This window comes from Triticum dicoccoides, chromosome 6A (genome assembly GCF_002162155.2).
Source record: "Triticum dicoccoides isolate Atlit2015 ecotype Zavitan chromosome 6A, WEW_v2.0, whole genome shotgun sequence".
In the NCBI taxonomy this organism is placed as follows: domain Eukaryota; kingdom Viridiplantae; phylum Streptophyta; class Magnoliopsida; order Poales; family Poaceae; genus Triticum; species Triticum dicoccoides.
Window position 1 is genome coordinate 24096245 of NC_041390.1, and position 26157 is coordinate 24122401.

Sequence of the window (26157 nt, forward strand, 5' to 3'; positions counted from 1 at the left end):
AGTTCATATTAAACAAAAAATGCTTGGCCCTCCCAAAAAGTTCAATAATTTATGCTTGCCACCTCCCTATTGTCTATTTCATTGTTATGGACATTGCAGCCTAATGACTTGTGGAACAACGCTGAGCAAATACCTTGGCTTTGATGATGCCTTGTTGTGGAACATAAAAGTTCCAAAAAAGGTTGATTGTATGTAAACTGAATGAGTGGAACTGGTATTACCCTTTAAAAACAAAGAAAATAAAAAAAATACTAAAACGAAATGATAAAAATTGCACACAATATACAAAAAAATAACACATTTTAAAAAATATACAAGAATAATCATTTAATAGTGGAATCTTTGCAAAATATAAGTTTCACAAAAACAAAACTGTAATAATGAAAAAGAAAAAGAAAAAGACAAGATAAATGTAAAAATAATTAGAAACAGAAAAGCAAAAGAAAAAATTAGAGAGGGGAGGGCTGGGTCGCAGGAAATGACTAACCCAAATATGTGGTCAGTCAAATATAAAACCCCAAAACAATTCACATAACAGACCAGGAAAAAAAAGGAGCACAAATCTCAAATCAGAAATCTATAAGCCAAAAAATTGACTCACCCAAAATCATTTTTTAGACGACTTACCTGAATATAACAGTTATACGACTTACATAAGGCTCAAATGAACTTTACGAAATCATCGTTCCTTCTCATTTACAAGCAAGAAAACAATAGATGTGGAAGGATTATTCATGCATACGCTAGAGGCGAGAGCCTAGCTAGCCTAGCAAATTCATGAGCAACAATGTTTGCTTCTCCCACGAACTGAAGTTGTGGTAACTCAGTACTCTCTTCGTCTCAAAATGTCCTCAAAAGATAAAAAAAGATCACTGCGTCCACTAAAACAAATCCAGCTCCGTCCTTCAACGTCGAGATTACATCTAAACTTATCTGACGCCGCCGCCGCCACTCCGTCAGCCGTCCCCAGCGCCGCCGCCAACCTGCTGCCCGTTCCTGCTCGACACGACCGTCACGACCCCCGCGGAAGCTCGGGGCGGCGCCGCCCGTTGCCGCCGATTTCGGGCGTTGCCCCGCCCCTCCGCCGGCCAGAATGCTTGCCGCCTCACCGCCATTGTCCGCCAAGGTCGACTGGCGGCATCCCGGAGATGCTCTTACGCGGCAGGCGGCAGCTACCCGGAGGAGACTGCGGCGACCGGCGCAAGCTCCACAGCGGCAGCGCCACACCATCTTCGGCTGGCGACCCTCTCGCCGGTAAGACCCCACCCGACACCCCTACCATTCCCTTATCTTCCTTCCCCTCTCACACTTTATGAATTTGTGGTGTGGAGCTGGGGATATTGGTCCGCACGGTTCTTGATTCCTGGACCAATCGAATACAGTTCTCGGTTGTGCTTCGAGTTCTCCAATTACAGAACTGGGCGGCGAGCTGGTTGGATTGGCGGGGATTTTTCCTGTACAAGAATGCGGTGTGCTTCAGCTGTCACCGTGCAAGTGTACTTGCCTGATGGCATTTCCCCTGTAACTCAATTCCAAAGAGATATGGATGTGCCACCTCCGGTGTTTTAACCAGATATTGTAGTGTGGTCAACAGGAAGCTGAGATGTATAGCCACTCTAGTTTTTTAGGTGTTTCTTGTTTAGTTTCAGAGCTCCAGCACAAGCTTTTTTGCATCTGAATTCCCATCGACAGGAAATACGCCTTTTTGATGGGTGAACTGGCTGTGGCATATAGCAGAGTTTCTGTGAATTTTAAATACTCAATCTTGCGAGTTGTATTTTGCCACTTGAGCTGGTTTTTGTCTGATTAGTGATGCATCAACATCTGAACTGCTATATATTCCGCACCCTTCAGTTTACCGTGCAGGCAATTCAGAGTAATCATTTTTGTTGCTTCCCTTTCCTAAAAGGCTGTAGGTAGTTGGAGCTACGGCAGTGCAAATCCTAAGATGATAATTTAGTTTGTGCTTGTATGTTTCCAGGTGATGATGCCAAAGTAGTGACAAACAAAGTACTATAAGCAGTACTAGTTGCACTTCGTTTAGCCCAGACTAAACTGGATGCATTAGATAGGAATATTATTTCTTAGCGACGACCCCCAACGCCCTTCCCAAATAGGCATAAGACTAGCTTGCAGGCATAATTAGACATATGAACAGAATTTGAGCATGTGCAATGCAGTCTTTTAACTTTCCCTTTTTAACTGATGAAGTCAATGAAATTGATGAAGAAATATAGTTGTTGCAGCGGCGCGAGCTTGGTGGCGACCGCTACAGATCACATCTCCGGATTACTATAAGCAAAGGTTGATCATGCAGGAGGTCAAGCTGGCCGTACCCAAGGGAGAATGTGACGCCCTCGACGCCACCATCCAAGAAGCTCGTCGACAACGGCATGGTTTAGATAAGACAGCCTATTTTAGCTATACTGAATTTAAGTCGGTCCTTGCTGTCCTAAAGATAGCTTATTTTATATGTACCAAATTTTAGCATGTACAGTGATGTTGCTTGCTACTCCCTCTGTCCCGTAATATAAGAACGTTTTTGGCACTAGTGTAGTGTAAAAAACGTTCTTATATTATGGGACAGAGGGAGTATTTGTTTCTAGTCGGGCAATGCCTTGTTTGATGCATTCTGTGTTGCTTGATTCCCTGTGAAGTAACCGAACAAGTCAAATTAAGATGCAGGGATCGGTGGGTTTTTGTGGGAAAGGGGTTGGTAGGGGTTGGGTGACATCAGGCGATCATCTGGTTCTCAGTATTTAGCAAAATGACATGATTATGCTATCGTAAATTGCACTACTAATGTAAAGAAAATGACAAGAGAACAAAGTAGAGAGAAAATGACAAGAAGATGCTGCTGTTCGGTGGTGCCATGAGTGGTGTATGCGCATCTGAAGCTAACCTTATCTTTTGATTCCCTTTGTCTTATTGTCTGTGTTGGTATGCAACGCAATGCATGATCAAGATTCCATTTATTTTTCTAACTTCTACTTCTGAAGACTTTGGTGACATGCTGACAAAAAAAGGAAACAGAACTTGGTGCCATCTGATCAAAATGATTGCTGCCGGGTTGTTATCTTAAGGCAATCTGGTAACATGGGATGAGAGGTTTCTTTCCAAGGTACTGATGGCATTCTAGAGCTCACCGGCCGGGAGTCTTGCTTGGACCTGCCATTGCTACCCCACTGCAAAGGCAGCAGAACTGCAGAACTAGGTAAGCAGTTCCTTTCTCCTTGATCCAGTGTTTTGAGGTTGCTAGGCATCAAAGCAACTTCCAGTGTCCTCCTTTTCAGATTCTCCAGCATATTTTCTCTTGATTTTTTTGGGGGTTTCATGGGCAGTGGTGGCACTTAATTTGTGAACGGGTTGAGTCTTGACTGTCGAAATTAGTGAAGACTAAAGAGCAAGCGAAGCTACTGTTTGTGTCTGAAACTATGTTAGCTCGGGATCTTAATATGTCCAGGTTTTCCGTGGGTGGCTGCACCTGGAACTTGGATCACACAAGAGTTGAGATGACATTTGATTGAGTGGTGTGCTTCTATTCTAGGTGTAGCTTGAACTGCAGATGCAAGTCCAGTGATCTCACTTGGTTTAAATTCCATCCTAGTTTGCTTGTATACCGAATTTTGAATTTTTAACAAGCAATTTTACTAGAACAGATCAGTGGGCCCACCTGGCCGACGTATTTGCATCCTTAATTAACCATATACATCCTGATGTTTCGAGTCAGGGTTCTCATTTTTCTACACTTGTCAGCGCAATCTTGGCATGCCTAACATATTTGCCTCACTGCAGATTCAGGCTAGCCCAGTATACACTGTCTCCCTATTGTCAGACATGCAAGCCTCACGGTCTGCTTTGAAGAAAGAAAATCCGTTGGGAATGGATGTAATGTCATCTGAAGAATATGCTTCGCAGTCTAAGTTACTGCTAGAATTCACCAATGTCCCAAGCATTGAAAGTGCTTGGCTTTTCAAAACCAACAATGGTAGGACTAATATTCCTATCTGTACCTCGTTCACAATCATCATCTAGTTCTTCTTGATCAGGAGCTATATCAAAGCTGGTCTGATTAAAGCGTACCTCGCTTCATTATTGCAGAAGACAGATCCACAGCGATGTTTTCCATTAGTCAACCGGACCTGCTGGCGAACAACAAGAGGAAATATATTTTGCATTCTCATATTGTGACACATAAAACCATGCCCCTCGAGTGCCATTGGTCTCCTTTCCCTATTGAAATGACTGGAGTGTCGGTTGTTCCATCCCCTTCGGGGTCAAAGCTTCTCGTGGTGCGGAACGGGGAGAAAGGTTCGCGTACGAGACTTCAGATTGTTAATCAATCACATGTGGAGAAAGAGATACATGTTGACTGGTCTATCCATGGTCCACTTTATACCGATGAGTGGTAAATATACAGCATAAAGCCTGCATTTCCAGCCTCTTCACCCCTATATGTAACATATGACATTATGTTGTCGGTATACTGCAGGTTTCAAGGGATTTCCTGGAACCATGAAGAGACCTCCATAGCGTACATCGCCGAACAGCCACCTCAACCGAAACCAGCTTTCGACGATGCCGGATACAGAAAGGAAATCTCTTCTGAGGAAGACTGTAATAACTGGAGAGGACAGGGGGATTGGGAAGAGGACTGGGGTGAAACTTACTCCAGAAAGGGGAGACCCTCATTGTTTGTTCTTGATATTGCTAGGTCTCTTATATTAGCACACCTTCTAATGAATGTGTCAATTATCAATCCTTGATCCAACAGTATGGCTTACTAAACCAAGCATGTATTTATCTTTGGTGCATGCAGTGGAGAAGTACGTGCTGCTAGAGACGTCACAAAATCATTGAGTGTTGGTCAAGTTGTTTGGGCTCCACCATCTTCAAGCGGCCATCAGAAGCTTTTGGTCTTCGTGGGATGGTTAGAACACAACGGGTTTCAGAGCACCGCTAGAAAACTCGGCATCAAGTACTGTTCTAACAGGCCATGTTCTCTCTATGCAACTCATTCCCCTTTTGAAGAAGAACCAAATGCCGATAACGCGTCGGTTAGGTGAGCTCATGCTGTAACTCAGGAATTTTAGAGTATCTGCGTACTACTGTTTCGTTCAAATGGGACGAGAAAGTATAACCCTTAACTGCTATGTAATATATAATACATCCCTTTTGTTTTTCCAGTGGTAGCGAATCAGTATCTGCTTCAGTAGCAACCAACTTAACCCCAGGCATGAGCAGCGCTTTATTTCCACGGTTCAGGTAATGCCTGTATCAATAATACTCTTGCACCTTATTGAAGGATTTCAAACCCATAAGTTTCACTGAATATCTCATCTTTTCTGTCAACAGCAAGGATGGAAAACTCCTGGTGTTTCTATCTTCGAAACGTGCAGTAGATACTGGAGCACATAATGGCACAGATTCGCTGCATAGAATCAACTGGCCTTCTGATTGGAAAGCAGACCAACAACTCAGCGTGACCGATGTGGTATGGTAACATATATAATCTGCTTATCCCACTGTGATCTGTGCTCTGAACCATTTGAATTACGCCAGGTTCCTGTTGTAATGTGCCCCCAAGATGGATGTTTTCCTGGACTATACTGCTCATCCATGCTGTCTGATCCTTGGCTTTCTGATAATTGTACGATGGTATTAACATCTACTTGGAGAAGTACTGAAGTGATACTGTCAATAGATGTGTTAAGGTATAGTAAATAAATAAAAGTTGCCGGCATGCACCTTTTCCAGACCTTAAAGGATCACTTTTCATATGCACTTTTTTGTTTCATTTGGCAGTGGGGAAGTAACCAGAATAAGTCCAGAAGACTCAGGTTACTCATGGAGCGCCCTTGCAATAAATGGCAACAATGTCCTCTCTGGTAATCCTACTTGCAATCAGAGGCAGTGTGCTTATGCATATAATCTTCTTAGTTTAGTGCTAACAATATATGTCTCTCTTCTGACCGTGATAGTGTCGAGCAGTCCCATCGACCCTCCTCAAATCAGGTATGGCCGTCGAGCGTCAACAGAGGATCATGGTACACGCGCATGGGTCTGGGACGAAGTTACGAGCCCGTTGACAGCAGCCAGTAACAAGGTTCCTTGCCGACTGCTGTAAATTTCTAAGTAGAAACATTTTCTTTGCTCAATAATTTACTCAAATATTCATTGCCTTTTTTCGCGTGCCGCAGATAAAGGCTTTGTTATCTCATCACAAGTTGAGCATACTCAGAGTCCCGGTCCCTAACCCCTCTGATGATCTCTCTGACGGTATTGCTTCAGCATGTAAACAAATGTTGTGAGCTATTATCATACCAATCCTTCACTAGATTATATGTACCTTTTCCTATCCTCAGGTGGTCGGCTTCCATTTGAGGCCATCTTTGTGTCCTGCGAGGATAGTTCACAGAAACCAACTGTTTTAATCCTTCATGGTGGCCCACACTCAACATCTGTATCAAGCTATTCGAAATCGTCGGCGTTTCTTGCGTCACTTGGGTTTAACCTGCTTATTGCAAATTATAGGTAAGTTTTATCTTGAAATTCTCTGCAATTCTGATAAATAATGACCAATGGGTGTTAGTGTGCCATCATCATCATCATCTTACTCATGCTTTTGTATACATAAAAAAGAGGTACCCTGGGTTACGGAGAGGAGGCTTTGCAATCACTCCCTGGGAAGGTTGGATCTCAGGTGGGTACTCTCCAATTGTGTTGTTGATGGTTGTCCACTTGTCCTTGTCCTCTCTCATTGTTAACAAAATCAAATAAATTTATGAACAGGATGTCCAAGATTGTCTTGCAGCACTAGACCACGTGATCAAGGAAGGGCTGGTGGATGCATCCAAAGTAGCAGTTGTCGGGATCTCGCACGGCGGCTTCTTGACAACCCATTTAATCGGCCAGGTGATCATCCTAGCAACCATGATACTGCCTGATACTTGGATTTTTTTCTCTTCTTCTACTTAATTTTTCACTTTTTCTCCAGGCTCCTGAGAGATTTGCTGTGGCGGCGGCTCGAAACCCGGTCTGTAACCTGTCACTGATGATTGGCACCACAGACATCCCAGATTGGTGCTACGCCGTGGCCTGCGGGACTCAAGCGAGGCGTCTCGCCTCTGAATCACCTTCACCTGACCACCTTCAAATCTTCCACCAGAAATCACCGATTGCCCATATTTCAAAAGTATGCCCATCCTTCCTTCCTGCCCTGTAGTTGTAGTTGTCGGAACTGGAGCAACAAGACACAGTTAAAAACATGTTAGGGTAAACTCGATCGATTCTGATTCTGCAGGTGAAAGCGCCTTTGCTTATGCTTCTTGGAGGAGCAGATCTCCGGGTACCCGCTTCCAATGGCCTACAGGTACGCGCATCTATTGCTCTTGACATATATTTCTAGCATGTTACATCTGTCTAACAAACTTGTCAACAAATATGAAACACTCTTGTGGTCATACCTTATCTCCATGTTACTACTGGCCATTTCAGTATGCAAGGGCTCTGAGAGAAAGAGGAGGCGAGGTCAAAACCATCATGTTCCCAGAGGATACGCACGAAATCGATATGTAAGCCAGACTAAACTTGTTCCCCCTCCTATTTTGGGATTCTTGTCATCGTCGTTTCATCTTGGTTCGGGTTAATTCGGTCTGCAGACCGCGGTCGGACTTCGAGAGCTTCCTCAACATGGGAGTCTGGTTCAAGAAATATCTGAAACAGATCTGAGCTAGAGATTTCGAGGGCTTCCTCAACATAGCCAGATAACTTGAAAGGTTTTTTCAAGAAATGTTTTTTTTCTTTGTGAGGCGATCAAAGCATTTGAGAATCGACAATAGTAACAAATATTTCTCCTAAATAATGAGCCTAAAGAGAGTGATAATCTGGACTTGTTTCCAAGTACAGTATGCATTAATAGTAACACATCGCTGACCAGCAAGTCAGTGACTATCACACTTCTCAACAAGTGACCGTACGCAACGCGCCCAACATCTGTCTAGTTCTTGGTCGATGCAGCCTAGGAAAAGGTGAGACTGAATTCTGTTTGTGAACAAACCAATTAACGTTAGAAGTTTTTTTTTTCAAAAACCGACGATGTTTTCAATTTAAGCCCAGCTGATTGAGGATATCAGTATACTAACTTATAAGGTGCATAGAAAACAAATGAGGGCATCTTCAACGCAGATCATCAAATGCTCACAAACACGTCCAGCCGGGAGGGCACCGGTCATCCAACCATATCCATCAAATGTATGTCCATTGTCCAATGGACAGAGGAGAGAGAAGGAAGAGAGAGGAAAAACTGGGTTTGTAATGAGGTTTGAGGCAGAGTTGGTTGTGCCCGGGCCATGTCCCAACTACCCTAGAACCCCCATGAGTTTGAGGACTGTTCATGGACACCCGCCCACACGTGTGGGTTCCGATAACTGCCACACGTGTGGCATAATGGACACCCGCCCACACGGCCCTGTGTGGCATATCCAGCAGGTTGCCCACACGGCCCTGTGTGGGCGAATATTACAATAGCCCACACGTGTGGCAGGAGGAGCATCCTACCACACGACTCGTTCAATACGAGGGATCGATTTCCTGCACGAATTCGTTTGTCAAGCTGAACCCACAGCCCCACACGCCTCGATCACACCAGGCCCTTTTCCATGTGAAAAAAAGAACAAAAAGCCCACTGACAACGAATTAAATGAAAAGGCCCAGATTTTGATTTTTTTTGTGACAAAAAAAGCCCAGATTTTGCTCAGCTACTGAAAAAGCAGAAAAATTGCCTATTCAAGTTCGACCAAACTATTTGCCATTATATTGTTTTTAACAATGGCAAAAGGTATATAAACACATATTTAATCCCCTCAAATGAAATATGGCAAATCTGCCATGAAAAAAGAATCAATATTGCCATGTGAAAAAAAACACAAATAGTTGAAAAATTCATGTGAAAAAAACACAAAAAATTGACAGGACACAAAAAGATAAAAATACAATGGCAACTAGAATTGCAGTGTTTTCAAGGAGATTTTTTGCCGTGCGTGAGAAAAAACACAAAAGGTTGAAAAATCAAGTATGAGCAAAAGAGATTTGCCATGGCAGATTAGTATCAAAGAATTGCCATGTTTTGTATGATGAATTTATCGTGTGTGAAAAAACATAAAAATTGGAGATTCAAGTATGAAACAAAGAAACTTGACATGGCAAATTCGTATCAAGAATTGCCGTGTATTTGTATGATGAATTTGCCATGTGTGAAAAAAATAAAAAGTTGAAAATCAAGTATGAACAAAAAAAATGCCATGACAGATTCATATCAAAACTCGCCACGAAAAATTCACGTAAGCTAAATTGGCCATGAACAAGAAAATTGGCATGGCAGATTCATATCGAAACTTGCCATGACAGAAAAAATCATGTAAACTAAATTGCCATGATTTGAAAACTAAATTTGCCATGATCAATAAACTAAATTTGCCATGAAGCAATGAACTAAAATTTGCCATGATCAATAAACCAAATTTGTATCAAAACTGGCAGATTTGTATCAAGAGTGTTTGTGTATGATGAATTTGCCATGTGTGTAAAAAACAAACAAAAGTTGAAAATAAAAAAAAATGAACAAGAAAATTGCCACGGCAGATTCGTACAAAAACTTGCCATGGAAAAATTCGTATCAGGAATTGTCATGTGTTTGAATGATGAATTTGCCGTGTGTGAAAAAAACACAAAAAAGTTGAAAATCAAGTATGAACAAGAAAAAATGTCGTGGCAGATTCGTATCAAAACTTGCCACGGCGAAATTCACTAGATTTGTCATGAACAAGAAAAATTGACATGGCAGATTCATATTGAAAATTGCCATGGCAGATTCATATGTAAACTAGATTGCCATGATTTGAAAACTAAATTTGCCATGATCAATAAACTGAATTTGCCATGATTTGTAAACTAAATTTGCCATGAACCAATAAACTAAATTTTGCCATGATAAATAAACCAAATTTGCATCAGAACTTGGCATGGCAGAAGAATTGCCATGTTTTGGTATGATGAATTTGCCATGTGTGCAAAAAACACAAAAAGTTGAAAATCAAAAAATATGAAGAAATTCATAAACTAAATTTGCCACGGCAGATTCGTACCAAAACTTGCCATGGCAAATTCGTATCAAGAATTGCCGTGTGTTTGAATGATGAATTTGTCGTGTGTGGAAAAAGTTGAAAATGAAGTATGAACAAGAAAAAGTGCCATGGCAGATTCGTTTCAAAACTTGCCATAGAAAAAATCACATAAATTAAAATTTGCCATGATTTGAAAACAAAAATTGCCATGACTAGTAAACTAAATTGACCATGGACCAAATAAACTAAATTTGACATGATCAAATAAAATCAGTTTTGCAGTGATCAATAAACTAAATTTGCCATGGCAATAAACTAAGGGTCCCGATAACTGCCACACGTGTGGCACCTAGGGGGTATGTGCCGCACGCCCCGTGTGGCATCGACACAGGCCCGCCCGCACGAGCACGTCCGGGCGCGCCCTGCCACAGCCCGCACGTTCAGTGTGCAGCGCGATCGCTCGCACGAGCACGTCCGAGCAAGCGACCACGCGGCCCGCACGACCCGTCTCGACCGTCGCACCTCCCCGCCTGTGAGCCACACGCCGCGCGTGGCAGTGCCCATGCGTCCCGCGGCGATTGGCATGGCCCGGACCCCTCTTTCATGTTCGTTTAACTGTAGTTGCCATGTTGTTGAACTACAGTTGCCATGTCTGACAACTGCAGTTGCCATGGTTGCTCAACTGCAGTTGCCATCTCAGGTCAAAAGTGCCGGATGTCATTTTTTGGCAACTGCAGCAATTGCCATGTATGGTGTGGTATACTATGATTGCCATGATTTGAAAACTTTAGGAGTTGCCACCTACTAACAATAGACAGTTGCCATGTAGCACTACAAAAACATGGCAAAAACATGTTCGGGTAAAAAGAGAGTTGCCATGTACCCTAGGGCAGTTGCCATGTACCCTGCAAAAACACATGGCAACTGATAGCTTTTGGTGTGTGGGAGAGGAGACGGCAATTGCCATGTTCTGCTTACAAGCACACTAGGGCAGTTGCCATGTACCCTGCAAAAACACATGGCAACTAATAGCTTTTGGTGTGTGGGAGAGGAGACGGCAGTTGCCATGTTCTGCTTACAAGCACACTAGGGCAGTTGCCATGTACCCTGCAAAAACACATGGCAACTAATAGCTTTTGGTGTGTGGGAGAGGAGACGGCAGTTGCCATGTTCTGCTTACAAGCACACTAGGGCAGTTGCCATGTATCCTGCAAAAACACATGACAACCTACTAACACTAGACAGTTGCCATGTAACGCAACAAACAGACGTGGCAATAAATAACACGTTCAGGTAAAAGAGAATTGCCATCTGCTTATAATAACAAATAGGGCAGTTGCCATGTACCCTTCAAAAACATGGCAAATGACAGCTTGGGTGTGGGGAGTGGGAGAATGGGCAGTCGTGGGAGACGGGGAACAGAAGTGGTGCGCGGCGTGCGGGCACGATAGCAGTTCCATCGCACACCCCGACTGGCGACCGTTGACTGCGGAGAAAAATAAGCGTGCAGGCGAACTCCCTCACACGCCACACGCACGAGTTGTCCTACGTGGCACACAAAAACTGCCTTTTCATGCCAAGATTCATGCAAAAGGCGCTGGATAGCGCTGGAGGCGTGTGGGCGAGTTGGCTAATGCCCACACGTGTGGGCGTTAGTGTTTTCGTAAACTAAATTTGCCATTATCAACAAACTAAATTTGTCGTGGTTAAGTAAGAAACAAAAGCATAAAAGATTGTCGTGGGCATGTTAAAAAAAACATAAATTGCCATGGCAGATAAACATGACATTTCTGCCATGGCAAACTTTGAAAAAATGGGTCACGTGAACAATTTCTAAACTTGCTATGTGATCAAGTGCAGAAATTGGCATGCTATGTACACATAGTGCAATAATTTTAAAAAAACAAGCATGGCAAGAACATGAGAAAAGAATTGCCATGAACAGTTTACAGCTAACAGGAAAACTTACTTGCAATTGCCATAACAGAAAACATAGCTAAAAGAAGTTTGTACTAATTGAAGACGAACTTCAGTAATCGATTCAAATTTGCCATGGTCAGTACTACTCACACGACAATTAGAAAAAAAGCTAATAAAGTTCACCATGGTCAATGTAATAAAAATGCCATGTTTCATAAGGTAATTTGCCGTGCTAAATCCAATAAAATTGCAATGTCAAAGCATATTGCACAATGTATAGCATTTCAGTTTTCACTGAAAAAAGAGGCACGGGAAAACTACAAATGAATTTGGCATGGTCATATTGCCGTCTGGCCATTTGTGAATTTCGCATGGTCGGTGAAAGAATAATTTGCCATTGTCAGTATAAACAAAAGTGCCAAAAAAATAACAGTACAGATAGACATCATCTGAGCTTAGCGGTTGTAGCCATGGAAATTGATGAACAACATCTGAGCTTAATCATGGTTGCCTTTTCATACAATTTTAATGTTGTGGGAGTAATTTCAAAAGGATAGTTGTGATGAAACATGGCAAAAATGACATAAAAAGTAACCATGGCTCAGTGGATGTAAGTTGCCACACACATATGATAGAATTTGCCATGTTTGTGAGTCAGAGGACCTAGACATCTAGAAAGTGTGATTTATCAGAAAAATGTCATGCTACTGCTCTACCACACACCCAAGGATTGGCTAACACGAACAGTCCGCTACCCACGCTCTCCCCAGAGCCAGAACCGCCGCCTCTGCCAGTCGCCGGAAACAAATGACGGATGGAGTCATGGAAATCACTCACCTAGCAGCCCGCCGCTGATACGCCGCCGTGGGGCTGCACTAGATCTGTGTCTTTGGGCTGGTTGGAGCATGAAAGGCATCGAGCGCGCAGGCGGGAGCACCGACCCGCTACCACGACGCTCACGCCAGGCGTGTTGCAGGCCTCCATCGACAGGCTGCCGCGCCTAACGCTGGCAAGCCAGGATCCCTGCTCCTCACGCCGTTGATGCGAGCGACCAACAACAGGATTGCCGACTGGTGAGTAAGAATCCAAGGATGGAGGGGTAAGGGTGGCGTTGCTTCAGAGCAGGCGAGCAGAAGATGAGCAGAGGCCGGCAAGTACCTAGAGACAGAGGCGGAGGCGCGCGAGCTGCCGTTCCATGGCCATCGGATCCGGCGCGTGATGTAGATCGGCGGAGCTACAGATGAGAGGTCGCCATGGGCAGCAGGCCAGGGCACCACGAATATGCCCGTCGTCAACGACAGCCAGCTGGTCCCCGGCCTCCCCCTCCAACCTTGGCGACGTGGAGGCAGACGGCGAGGTGTCGACTCCCGGCCTGCCACTGCGCGCGCCCAACCAGCTCTCCAGCTCGGCGGTTAGAGACCTCCTCGAGGCGCAGCCTCTGCTCGCTGCCGCCGTCGTCTCTGGAAACGGCAACGGGAACCGGCCTCCCCCACCAACCTCGGCGAAGCGGAGGCGGCCGGCGAGGTCCCGCGCGGTGATGGAGATTGGAGTGGGGAGTGGCGAGAGTGACGAGGAGAGAAGGCAGTGGGGAGGGGAATGGGTTGGAAAAGCGATGGAGCTGCGAATGGATAACTCGTCCGGGCGAAAGCGTCAAGTGCCACACGTTCGGGCGAACGCTCTACCACCCGCACGCCTCGCTATGCCTACGTGGCACGGGAGATGCCTGCTGATTCCTGTAAGATTCGCGCACTGCGAATCAACGGTGATTAGCGCGTGTGGGCGAGATGCAAACGCCCACACGTGTAGGCGTTAACATTTACTGTTGGGCCAAGTCGCTCCACAAGGAAGGTGTGTTGGCAGCCCAAAATCAGCCAGCAAGTCCAACATGTAGCGTGTCTTTACTTTTAGTGGAGTAGTTGATCATGCCTTTACTTTTACACTCTCTCTCTCTCTCTCTCTCTCTCTCTCTCTCTCTCTCTCTCTCTCTCTCTTGTAATAGATGCAGTTGTAGCGTGTATTAGAACACTTAGGCGCTTCCGCCGCTAAACCCCTTTACCATTTCCTTTGAAACATGTTGTATACAATAGTTTAGGTCCGTGCAAGTCTTGCTGAGTACGTCACGTACTCACCCTTGTTATAACCATAATCTCAGAGGACGGCTAGTAGCAAGTGAGGTGTTCCCCGTGGTTCATGGCTAGCAAGTTGATTTGAATAGAATCAAGCACTCAAGTGAGTGGTTATCTCTTTTGAAGTGGTCTAGTGTTCTTCGGGTCGATTATAGTGTAGTTTGTTTTTGTTGGTCCTAGTTGGTTGTCTTTCATGGTAGCGTCTGAACTATTGATTGGAGTTCCTGGGGTGTTTACCTGTGATGTTTCGAGGGTCCGGTTTGTGGATACCCAAAGATCATGGGGCTTTATGTGCTCTTGGATATTTTAGTTGTTTTGTTGTGTTTTTATTTTTTGCTTGTAGTTTGTAAGAAAGTCAATGGGTTTCTGATATATGAAATCAGAGAGGAAGCTCTCGTTTTCAACAAAAAAAGGTGACGTGACACCTTCCATGCGAACCTACAGACTCTCCAATAGTGTAAATGAGTTTGAGGCCGTTTTCTATTATTCAAAGGATTTATCAAGATGATGCATATACCCAAGAGGCATTGTAGAAGGGGGTGTTAAGAATAGTTAGTTGCTTAAGCTAATTGGAATAGTTATTAGTTGTTAGATAGGTTGCTTGATTATCAAGCAACCATGTACTTCCTTCTCTTAAGGCAACCATGAACCTTATTGGCTCTCAAGTAATTATGTGTTTACTTGACTCTCAAGCAACATGTGCACCTCTGCCCCGATGGTAGGACTAGGGTTCCTACCGGTGCGGCTACGTAGGTTATAGGGACAAGGTGGAGGAGGACGAGGGCTGGAGCGGGCGCGCCGGCGAGTGGGCACCGTCGCGGCTAGGGTTTAGGTGCGGCAGCGGTTGGCTGGTGGCGGCTAGGGTTCCGGCTCCTCAGGGAGCCGGGCAACAGAAGATGATAATATCTTTGTTGCTTAATTCTCAAAGAGTCTTACAGCCTATATTTATAACCTAAATAACTTACATAAGAATTAATCCTAAAATAACTTGTGGGCCAAGCCCCTAACTAATGTCCGGTGGGCCTCCTCCGGTTATAAGCTAAACCGGTCATAACATCTCTCCCCGCCTGCGCAAACAGCTCGTCCTCGAGCTGAAAGTCTGGATAGTGTTGGCGGAAGTCATCATGCTGATCCCAAGTAGCCTCCTCCTCCGGAAGACCCGCCCACTGGACCAAGACGAACCACACCCCGCGACGAAGTTGCACCTGCAACACCTTCTCCGGCTCCGGAAGAAGACGGCCATTGGCGGTCGGAGGAAGCGCCGGAGGACCGGCCGGTGGCTCGCCGCGGAAAGGCTTAAGCAGCCCCACATGGAAGACGTCGTGGATGCGAGCGCCGGCTGGAAGCTGAAGACGATAGGCCACCTGCCCGATGCGCTCCAGGATGACGAAGGGCCCGGCGTAGCGAGGGCCGAGCTTGCGCTTCGCGCGCGGGTCTAGTGACTGCGTGGAGCGATGAAGAAGACGCAGCCACACCCAATCTCCCACCGCGTACTCCGCCTCGCGATGGTGGTTGTCGTAGTAGTGCTTGGCCAGCAGCTGAGCCTGAAGGAGACGCTGACGAACCTCCGCAAGCATCTCGACACGGGTGCGGATAAGATCGGCCGCCACCTCCGTCCGAGCCGTTGTCGGGTCCACCGGCACGATAGGCGGGGGTGGCCGGCCATAGACCACCTCAAATGGCATAGCACGTAGGGCGGAGTGGAATGAGGTGTTGTAGCAGTACTCCGCCCAAGAGAGCCAATTCACCCAAGCTCGAGGTCGATCACCTGTAACACAACGCAAGTACATGGCAATGACCTCGTACTGGCCGTCTGTCTGAGGGTGGAACGCCGTGCTCAAGCAGAGCTTGACGCCCGCCATCCTGAAGAGGTCGCGCCAGACATGGCCCGTGAACACCGGGTCCCGATCACCGACGATCGAAGTGGGGAACCCGTGTAGACGGACGATGCCGTGGAAGAAGGCCCAGGCCACGGACGCCGCCGTGTATGGATGGCCTAGCGCGATGAAGTGGGCGTACTTGGAAAAGCGGTCGACCACCGTGAGAATGACCGACTTGCCACCCACCTTGGGAAGGCCCTCGATGAAGTCCATGGAGATATCGTGTAACACCCTGAGAATCTTGCTACAGTAATCTCCTCCTAATGGTGGCCATTTCATCATAATTACTATGCAACTTGCCACTTGTCCAAAAATCAAAGCCATTTTCAAGTATCAAATACAAGTCAAATTATTATTTCTTCAATCAGTAAAATAAAAATGTTGGTAATATCCCTTAAATTCCCTAAGTATTTTTTCATGATGAAACCAATCTTATTTGGATTCTCAAAATGCCCTGGGAATTAATTTAGTGGTTCAACAACAATTAAGTCGACATTTTCAATTTAAAAAAAAAGGTTAGACAACTCGTTTTGACCCCAAACTTTTTGTGCCACTGTTACCTTTTGTGTTAGATTTATGTGCAAAGTTCCGTTCAAAGCAAAAATCATTTGGTGGCCCAACTTAATGCAAAACAGTAGCAGAAAATACAATTAGCAAAGAGTTAAAAAAAACTAAAGTCAAGGTGCACTTTGGCCCAACACCCCACACTGAAGCCCAGCCCACCGCTAGGTTGTCCCCTTCCTCTGTTCATCGGGCGCTTGTGGACGCAGGGCGACCGTACACGGCGCTGATGGCCACGGGCCGGCCATCCACGCCCCCTGGCGCCCTACAAGATCGCTCTCTCCCTGCTCCCGAACCCTAGCTCAATTACCCTTCTCTCCCTCGCGCCACTGTCTTCTCCCCAACGCGAATCCCGACGGTGGTCGCCGTTATCGCATCGATCCCACGGCCACCGGCCACCCCGAGCTACGCCACGGCGTCTCCTTCCTCTACGCCCCTCGGCTCGTCTCCAGACCGCCGCCAGCGCTCGCCATCGGGATCCACCCCACGCACAGACACCATGACCTCGCCGTCGATCCGCTCTCCCTCGACCCCTCCGGCTTCATCAAGCCCTCCACGAGCTTCGCTGTGAGCTGCGCCTCCAATTCCCTCTCATTCCCGCTCCGTTCCGCCTCCGTAACCCGCCCCCCCCGAGTCGTTGTCATAGTCGCCGTCCCCGAGCTTGTCCGAGCTCCGGCGTACGCGTACGCGTATGTGTGGTCCGTTGCCCTCTGTCTCTGCTAGCTGCTGCAGTAGTCACACTGCTGCTGCTTGTTCCTACTGCCGCTCGCCTGCTGCTCTGCTTCGCTGCTTCTGCTAAGGGCCTAAGGCTGCTGCCCGCACGCGGCGGCTGCTCGCCTGGCCGCGTCCCCGCGCACGCCCACGCGCGCGTGCCCGCAGTCGCCTACGCCTGCAAGCGCGCGTCAACGCTACTCTACTCTGTTGCCGTTGTACTGATGGCCTATTGCTAGTACTGTAGCTAGTGCTACCTAGCTTTTCAAATTTTACACTGACTAACCCTTTGGACAACCCCTAAACTGTGGCAAAGCAACTGTTAACATGAGTAAAAATAATATGGGCAGAAAGTATACTTGACAAACTTCATATTACTCCACTGGACCAGATTCATTTGATGCATGGTTTAAATCCTACAAAAATCACAAAATGATATCTTCTCTTAACCCAAGCATTGTGTGTGCGTGCGTGTGCTCTGTGTGTGCGCGCGCCGTGCATGTGGCCGGCTAGGCTATGCCCAGTAGTGGCCGGTCCTTGTTTAATTATGTTAGGTGTAGCTTAGTATTAGTATAGTGCTAAGTTAGCCTATTAGCAAATGACATGTGGGTCCCATCTATTTAGTTTAGATAAATCCTTTTGGAAATTATTAAAGCAGTGGCATGTGGGCCACCAACTCCCATTTAGACCAGTCCTTTTGACTTGGTCAATTCGTATTAAAATAAATATAAAATTTCAGAAAATGTTTAAATCTTTAGAAAATCATAGTAATTTAATCGTACCTCGGATGAAAAAGTGTTATACATAAAAGTTGCTCAGAACGATGAGACGAATCGGAATACGCTCTCCGTTCGTCTGTCACATGCCCCTAGCATAGCAAACATCGAACTTTTCCCCTCCGGTTCGCATGTCCGAAAATGCCTAACTCCGGGAAAACTTTCCGAATGTTATCCCCCTTCGCCGGTATCGCGTAGTACTGCGTTAGAACACCCATAGCACCGCCTTTTGTCTTGTCATGCATGTGTTTGCTCTGTATTTACTGTTTCTTCCCCATCTTCTCTCCGGTAGACCCCGAGACCCCTGTTGATGCCCCTGTGATCGGCTACGTCGACGACGACACTTCTTCCTTTTCTACAGAGCTTCCAGGCAAGCAAACCCCCCTTGAGCATTCCGATATCGCCCATTTCTTTCCCTCTCATGCTTGCATTAGAACTGCTACTGCTTTATGTATGATCCTACTCTGATGCATAGCCTGTTTTTGTTACGTGCTTTCATACCTTACCTGCTTATCCTAAACTGCTTAGTATAGGTTGGATAGTGATTCATCAGTGACCCCCACCTTGTCCCAGTTGCCTCGCTTTATGTTCGATGACTCGATCAACGTGATCGACGTCCAAGCCCCGACACCGCACATCACCCCCTAGTTGTACGACTCTGCAGAGTTACCATCGAGTGCCGAGGGTGGAACCTCTTACATCACTCCTGATGAGATCTCTGTAGTGTAGCTATACGGTCGAGGTCATCGAGGGTGAATTCCTCCTTAACCACTTCCGTTACGGCTCTGTCATGCAACCCATCAAAAGTGAACCTCGAGGGTGGATCCTCTTACGTTCACATTGATGACAACATCGAGTGGAATTCACCGGGGGTGATTCCTTGGGTTTTCCCCTTGGTGTTAGACACACAGTTACTATGGTTACTATGACTTTGCACCGAGCCATGTTACTAAGACGGGTCGGTCCTAAGGGGTACCCGCGCGAGCTTAATAGCGAGTGATGTGGAGTCGGGTTGACCTGGAAGGTGCCCGCAAGATACTTACGAGGCGTGGCCGGGCATTCTTAGCCCTTGCTGCAAGTACTCGAGACGGGGCGACGGGGTCACATCGATCATGAGTCTCTGCTCGTTACCGCGTGCTCCTAATCCACTAAGGTTTGGATATTTGATCCGAGGGGCCTCTGGCCTGATAGCACTAACCATCACGTGGGCATAGTATGGGCGTTCTGCGTCGTATACATCAGCCGAAGCTTAATAGACGTCAGCGACTGAGCGGCGCGCGCCAGGTTGGACTGCGTAAGCTCCTGCCTTGTTGAAGGAGGTAGCTAGGTCTGCTCACCGGCCGCCCATGCAACATGCAGGAGTTCCCGGGGAGATGGCCCATGACCCCTGGGGGCATATGTCTAGTCCGGCGTGTTGACCTCTCTATTAAGCCTAGGTCGGATTGCGGCGTATTGTTTGGCCGAGGCCGGGCATGACCCAGAAAAGTGTGTCTGGCCGGAGTTAATCGAGCGTGGTGGGTAAGTTGGTGCACCCCTGCAGGGAAGAAAACATCTATCGATAGCCTGTCCTACGTAACGGACACTTGGAGTTGTATCTCGATCGATACAACTAGAACTGGATACTTGAGATGAGACATGGAGATAAGACTTGGTTATGAGATGATAACTGGATAGTATGGCTCTGGGATTGCTTTCTCGCAGGGAGTCGAGAAAGGATCTCTGGCCGAGGTTGATAACACTACTACTTTACATTATGTTGATCTGTACTCTTCTGATGTTGCAAGATGCTTGGAGCTGCTTGAAGATGCTAGTCTTCGATAGGACTAGCTTCTCCCCCTCTTATCCTGGCATTCTGCAGTTTAGTCCACAGATACAGCCCATTTCCTTTGATACAGATGCATACTTAGTTTAGATCTGATGTAAGTCTTGCGAGTACTTTGGATGAGTACTCATGGTTGCTTTGCTACCTCTTTTTCTCCCATACCCGATTGTTGCGACCAGATGACGGAGCCCAGGATCCAGACGACCCCACCAACGACTGCTACTACCCCGAGGGTGCCTACTACCACGTGGAGGCCGCTGACGACCAGGAGTAGTTAGGAGGCTCCCAGGCAGGAGGCCTTGCCTTTTCGATCGATGTTGCTTTTGTGCTAGCCTTCTTAAGGCAAACTTGTCTAACCTATGTCTGTACTCAGATATTGTTGCTTCCGCTGACTCTTGTGCTTTCGAGCTTATGTATTCGAGCCCTCGAGGCCTCTGGCTTGTAATATAAAGCTTGTATTATTTTAATTTGTGTCTATAGTTGTGTTGTGATATCTTCCCGTGAGTTCTTGATCTTGATCGTACACATTTGCATGTATGATTAGTGTACGATTGAATCGAGGGCGTCACATATCGGCCCAGACCTGAGACGGCGCCTCCAAGGGTTGAAGCAACCCGGCCGGCTGCAGGGTCTCCGTCTTGTTGCGCTGGCATATCTGACAAGAGCGAACCCAGTCACGGACCAGGGCTCGATCGCCAGGAATGTAGAAGTCGGCGCGGAGACGATGGAGGGTTTTCTGCACACCCTCATGACCAGCTGAGTGGGCGAGCAGCAACACCTGGTGATGGAGATCATCATGTGCTGGAACAAAGATCTGGCGCCCATGGAGGAGCAGGCCGTCGGAGAAGCGCCACGGCTCCTCTAGGTCACCGGCCGCCAGCTGCTGTTGAAGAAGGACGGCGTCGGCGACGGTCGCGGTCGCCTGGCGAATGTCGGTGAAGAGGCGGCAAGTCGGCCCAGAGCGGATGCACAGGGCCGTTGTCGTGGTTCTAAGTATGACAGTAATGTAGGGGGTAGGTATGGAGAGGCAAGATCTTAGCTATGGAGTAGTTGTAAGCACACGAGGTTTACGAGTTCAGGCCCTTCTCGGAGGAAGTAATAGCCCTACGTCTCGGAGCCCGGAGGCGGGCGACTGGATTATGTGTGTATGAATTACAGGGGTGTGAACCCTTTACACTGAGGAGGGGGTGGCTTATATAGAGCTCGCCAGACCCCTCCGGCCCTCAGTTATGCAGGGTTTCAAATACATTAAGGTTGGGCATTACTGGTAACGCCCCTAATAAAGTGCTATGATGACCATAAAAGCTACTCAATGACCGATCATTAGCGCGCGGAGTGACTTTAGGTCTCCTGCCCGTCGAGTGGTTGGATCTTGGTCGAGTGTTTGATTCTTGGTCGAGTGTCTTCGAGTCTGTCGAGTGGAACACCTCCAAGTCGATTGAAAGGTGATTTCTTCTAGAGATGTCCTTGAGTAGGGCAGTTAGGACAGGTCCATGACCCTACCCTAGGTACATAGCTTCATCATTAGCCCCCGAATGGATCGAGGTTTGAGTGGGGAAGGAGTTGAGAACTTCTCCGACTCATTTTTCATGCCATGAGCATATCTTGTTTCGGATCAATGAACCTGAGTGATGACAGCAACTTCCTTTTCAGTCGCCTTGATCCATTCCTAGTTTTTTGTCGAGTGAATTTCTTTACTTGAAAAGCTCCAAGTGACAGTGTGGAGGAGATCTTCCGTCTGACAAGTTGTTCTGCCGCCCGTAGATTCTGCGGGATTCGAATTTTGGGAAGCGCGCGGGATGGGGGAGGCCGCAGTAATCGGATGGGATAGGGCGGAGCCACCTCGATCTCCGTGCCACCTTTTTCGCCACGTATCGCGCGCGCGATTGTTACGGGATTTGACAGGATCATCCGGGCCTACTAGTCAGCCACTCGGAAGCGACCTCATATAAGGCGTCGGACCGGGGTTTCTTGAACAGTGCGTTCTCATTTCCTCTTCTCTTCTTCAGGCTTCTTCGTCGCGCTCGCTCTCGCCCCAGCGCCACCGCTCCGTACACGTCTCGCCGGTGATGATGGGGAAGGAGAAGACGGCGGCTCTGGAGCGGGCGAAGAAGGCGACGGCAAAGGCGAAGGGGAAGGCGACCAGTCAGGGTGGATCTTCCTCACGAGCCGGCCTGCCGAAGGGCTGGATCCAGGGCAACTGGATCTGCTCGGCGATCCGCCAAGAAGACCTCGATGACCTAGCCGATGGAGGACTGATCCCCCATGGATCTGCGCGGCTTCCAGGGAAGGAATCCGAGCTGCAACCTCGGGAGGGTGAGCGCGTTCTCCTTGCCACCCACGTCGACCGTGGATTTTCCTTGCCTCCTCACCCTTTCTTTCGGGGATTTCTGAATTTCTTTGGGGCACAACTCCACCACTTCAGTCCCAACACAATCGTGTATCTCACTGCTTTCGTTTCTTTGTGCGAGAATTTCTTGGGTTGTCGGCCTCACTGGGGTCTTGTCAAGCACATTTTCACCTGTCGTTCTCAGATGGTGAAAAAGGCCAATCCGAGTGACGAGAGAACACAAGTGATTCAGATGTGTGGGGGTCTTGGTGTTCAGATGAGAGGGAAAAGTTCCTTTCCGGCCATGATTCTTCCCGACTCGGTCCGCGGATGGCAGTCGACCTGGTTTTACTGCAAAGACCAGTCGACGCCAGGGCAGTCGACTGGCCTCCCTCCTTTTACCATGGACTGAGTGAGGAAACCCTCCTCTTTGAAGGTGCTCCCGGAGGAGAAGGCGCAAGTTAGGGTGCTGGTCGAACAAGTGGTCCAGCTTATCCGTGACGGGGTCACCGGTATGGATCTCTTGGAGGTTTTCCTTCGGCGGCGCATCCAGCCTCTTCAAGCTCGAGACCATCCGATGTGGATGTATTCAGGTCTTGACGACACCACTCGGATTCACCCGGAGGAGGTCGATGACGACACACTGGAGGGGTGGCTGTCGGGCATCACCGGAAACAAGGACAACCCCAGGGGAGCCAGGAGAGTTCCTCCATTCGACCAGTCCCACGAACCAGAAAAGGTCCGAGTTTGAGCTTTTGATTATAATCTGAATTCACTCGCGCAGCTGTCTATACTGCGTCGACTGACTTTATTCTTCCTGCTTTCTTTCAAGCCCTTATCGAAATGTACTCAGTGCCCAACGGAGAGCAAGAGCAAGATCTGGAAGGAGAGGCGAGCGGCGGCGATAGTGGCGAATGGCATTCTGACAGAGAAGAGGACGAAGAAAGCGACGACTCAAGTGACGAAGAAGAAGTCGAGTCGCCTCCTCGCAGGGAGAGGCGATCCAAGCTTGACCAAGAATGACCGAGCGCCCGTGAAAAGGCGATTGCTTAGACCGGTCAGTCTTCAAAGCGTCCTCGCACATCTTCACCAACCCCGACTGAAAAAGTGTCAAAGCATCTCAAAATTGCAGAGCAGAAGCCTCGGAAGGCGTTGCCGAAGATTAAGATTGACATCCCCGTCGCTTCTGCGTGAGAGGCTCCCTTTGTATTCACTTGACGCTCCGTGTTGTTTATTTTTTTCTTGATTTAACCAGACGAACTTTGGAACTGGCAGCGCTTCTACTTCCGGGACCTTAGCTTACAGAGATGAGGATGAGGTAATGGAGGATACAGTCACTTCCAATCTGGGTATGATTTCTGTCATTTTGTCTTTATTTGGTCGACTCAACTGCAATGTGTACCATTGGGTGATGTGATTTTGGTGATTGATCTTTGAACAGCTCCTAATATTATTGACCTCCCCGATGATGATGATGAAGAGCCTGAGAGGCCTTTGACGAGGAAAAATAGGAAAGCTCCTACAAGCAAGGTGCCACAGTCAACGCCGATGGCGGAACCAGTCGTTCAGGACGCTGGTGATGCCAATCGGGGTTCTGTTACCTTCGGCGTACCATTGTCGAGTGCCCTGCCTTCTTCGTCGACTGCTCGGGCTCCTGCCAACCCACCTTCAGTTTTTGCGATCCATCATGTCCCAGAGGACGAAGTGAATGCTGCCAAGGAAGCCATACGCCAGGCGGGCATTATGATGGAGAAGGTGAAGATGGTGTGGGACGCCAGTCAGGCCGCCTATGACGCCAGCTCGGCTCTCCAAAGCAATGTTCAGGTTAGCTGGTCACCGCTTGTTCTGTTAGGATATGCTATCTGGAGACTCTTTTTCTGAAAATCTTTGCATTTGTACACCCACTGGGTGTGTCGATTGAATTTTTGGACTAGTGGGGGCACGCTGAGTGCACCCACTGGGTGTAGTCCCCGAGACTACGGTGGACTACTGGCAGTCGACTGTAGTCTTTGTATTTTGATTCTTTCGCTCGATCTGGTCTGGCTGTCTCGAGTGTAAACTGGTAGCTTCGCTCTTCCACTCGGTCTGGGCGAGTGGGATCAGAACCGGTGGGGGCACGCCAAGTGCACCCACTGGGTGTAGTCCCCGAGACTGCGATCGACTGCTGGCAGTCGACTGGGGTCTGAACGACTTGTTGTCCACTTCTTTCTTTCTTTTTTTCTTTTTTTTACTCCCTGCACTCGACTCCGGTGGGCCGGTCGAGTGGGATCAGAACCGGTAGGGGCACGCAAAGTGCACCCACTGGGTGTAGTCCCCGAGACTATGGTGGACTGCGGGCAGTCGATCGTAGTTTTAGTATTGATTGTCTTTGTCGTTTTTCGCTGTAAAATAACTTCTCCTCCCTGTTTGCAGAAATCATGCGATCTTGGAGCTCGCTTTGCTGACTTGGAGAAACAGCAGATCCAGCTAAACCTTGACTTGGAATTGGCCAAGACAGAGCTGCAAAAGGCCAAGGACAACGCCAATGGTAAGACGAGCTTGTCGACTGGTTTGTCTTAGGCTTGAGTACCCTTCTGCTCATTCTGAATCAAGCACCATTTCTTTGCAGAAAAACTGAACGAAGCTCTGGCGAAGAAGGATCAGGATTTGGCTGCTGGTCAAAAGAAAGCTGACGACAGAACCGCTCTGGCTGAACAGAAACTGACTTTAGTCGGCCAATTGGAAGAAGAGAACGCCAAGATGAAATCTGCCCTGAACGAAGCCAACAAGGAGTGCACGCGCTTGAAGAAGGACAATCTCAACCTGTACGAGAAGATGGAAGGCATCGCTCGCAGGAGGAACGATCTGGAGAGCTATCTGAGGAGCCTTGCTAAGAAGTTGTTCATCAACCTTGAAGGTATACATTTTGTTCCGACTGATGTTTTTTTTGGTCGACCCAGCATACGAAAATTGACTTATCCTTGGATAGTGAATGCAGAGTTTTGCCAGAACTTCGAGGAGGAGACTGGGCGGATTGAGCCAGGTTTGGACCCCATCAACTCTCCCGTGAAAGATGAAACTGCCATGAATCTGCTCCGACTGGAATCCCACATCGACGGTGTTGTGGACTACTTGGCTCGACTGAAGGTCGCCACGTCACGGATCGACACTGCACTTTGGCCAGGGTCCACGCTCCAGAATGATCTCGAGTCCCTGATGACTCGCCTTAACGAGATCCCTGATCGAGTGCAAGAGTGGAAGAAATCTTCTGCCCGGTGTGGTGCTGATGTGGCTCTATCTTTGGTTCGTGTCCACTGCAAGGAGGTGCGACAAGATAAGCTGGCAGCAATCAAGGTCGCCAACACCCAAAGGCATGACTTCCGATCTTTTATGGAGACTTTTATTGCTGCAGCCACTCGGATCGCCGACGACGTCGACCTGGACGAGTTCGTCGAGCCTGCCAGTCCTCCTCCTGCGGAGTGAACAAACTTTTTTGCCCCACCTTAAATTTGCCTCGGAATGCCAACTGGTTTTTGTAACCGTTAAACTCTTTCGAGCTGAATGCCCGAGCACTTCAATCTGCGGTCTGGAACCTTTAGGATTTATCTGAACTTGGTTTATCATTGAATATCTTCATGAATCCTCCGTCGAGTGGAACTCGTTCTTCACTCGAGACAACTCTTGTATTTGTGGCGCAGCACCGAAGGAGAAGGTAGCCGTCGACCTGCACCTCGTCGTCCTTGCGGGTCGGGATGGAGCGCACATTGTATTTGTGGCGAAGCTCCGAAGGAGAAGGTGGCAGTCGACCTGCACCTTGTCGTCCTTGCGAAGTGGGATGGAGCGCACGTTGTATTTGTGGCGAAGCTCCCAAGGAGAAGGTGGCAGTCGACCTGCACCTCGTCGTCCTTGCGGATTGGGATGGAGCGCAT

At 47.7% G+C, this 26157-nt stretch overlaps 1 protein-coding gene across 2 annotated transcripts; it reads left to right on the plus strand.

Annotated features, from left to right (window-relative positions):
- The first annotated feature begins 888 nt into the window (after nt 1–888).
- On the plus strand, nt 889–7914 carry LOC119319613 (acylamino-acid-releasing enzyme 2-like). Of its 2 annotated transcripts, none has more exons than XM_037594063.1 (19): nt 889–1254; nt 2238–3214; nt 3796–3988; nt 4102–4408; nt 4493–4714; nt 4820–5062; nt 5188–5265; nt 5356–5494; nt 5563–5714; nt 5806–5888; nt 5982–6106; nt 6201–6279; nt 6366–6534; nt 6643–6703; nt 6793–6915; nt 6998–7195; nt 7304–7372; nt 7498–7574; nt 7662–7914. In XM_037594063.1, the coding sequence occupies exons 3-19, from the start codon at nt 3838–3840 to the stop codon at nt 7729–7731; spliced, it is 2346 nt and encodes a 781-aa protein (XP_037449960.1). In that variant the 5' UTR covers nt 889–1254; nt 2238–3214; nt 3796–3837; the 3' UTR covers nt 7732–7914. The 2 variants fall into 2 exon arrangements, with proteins under 2 accessions (XP_037449960.1, XP_037449961.1); XM_037594064.1 differs by having other exon boundaries at nt 2247–3214.
- Nucleotides 7915–26157: the final 18243 nt, after the last annotated feature.

Excerpts from the sequence above, each read along its gene's own strand:
- LOC119319613 (XM_037594063.1), top strand. The coding sequence starts at position 3,838 with ATGCAAGCCTCACGGTCTGCTTTGAAGAAAGAAAATCCGTTGGGAATG. Across the intron at positions 6,535-6,642 it reads CTGCTTATTGCAAATTATAG|AGGTACCCTGGGTTACGGAG; the intron begins GTAAGTTTTATC and ends TACATAAAAAAG. Across the intron at positions 7,373-7,497 it reads CCGCTTCCAATGGCCTACAG|TATGCAAGGGCTCTGAGAGA; the intron begins GTACGCGCATCT and ends TGGCCATTTCAG.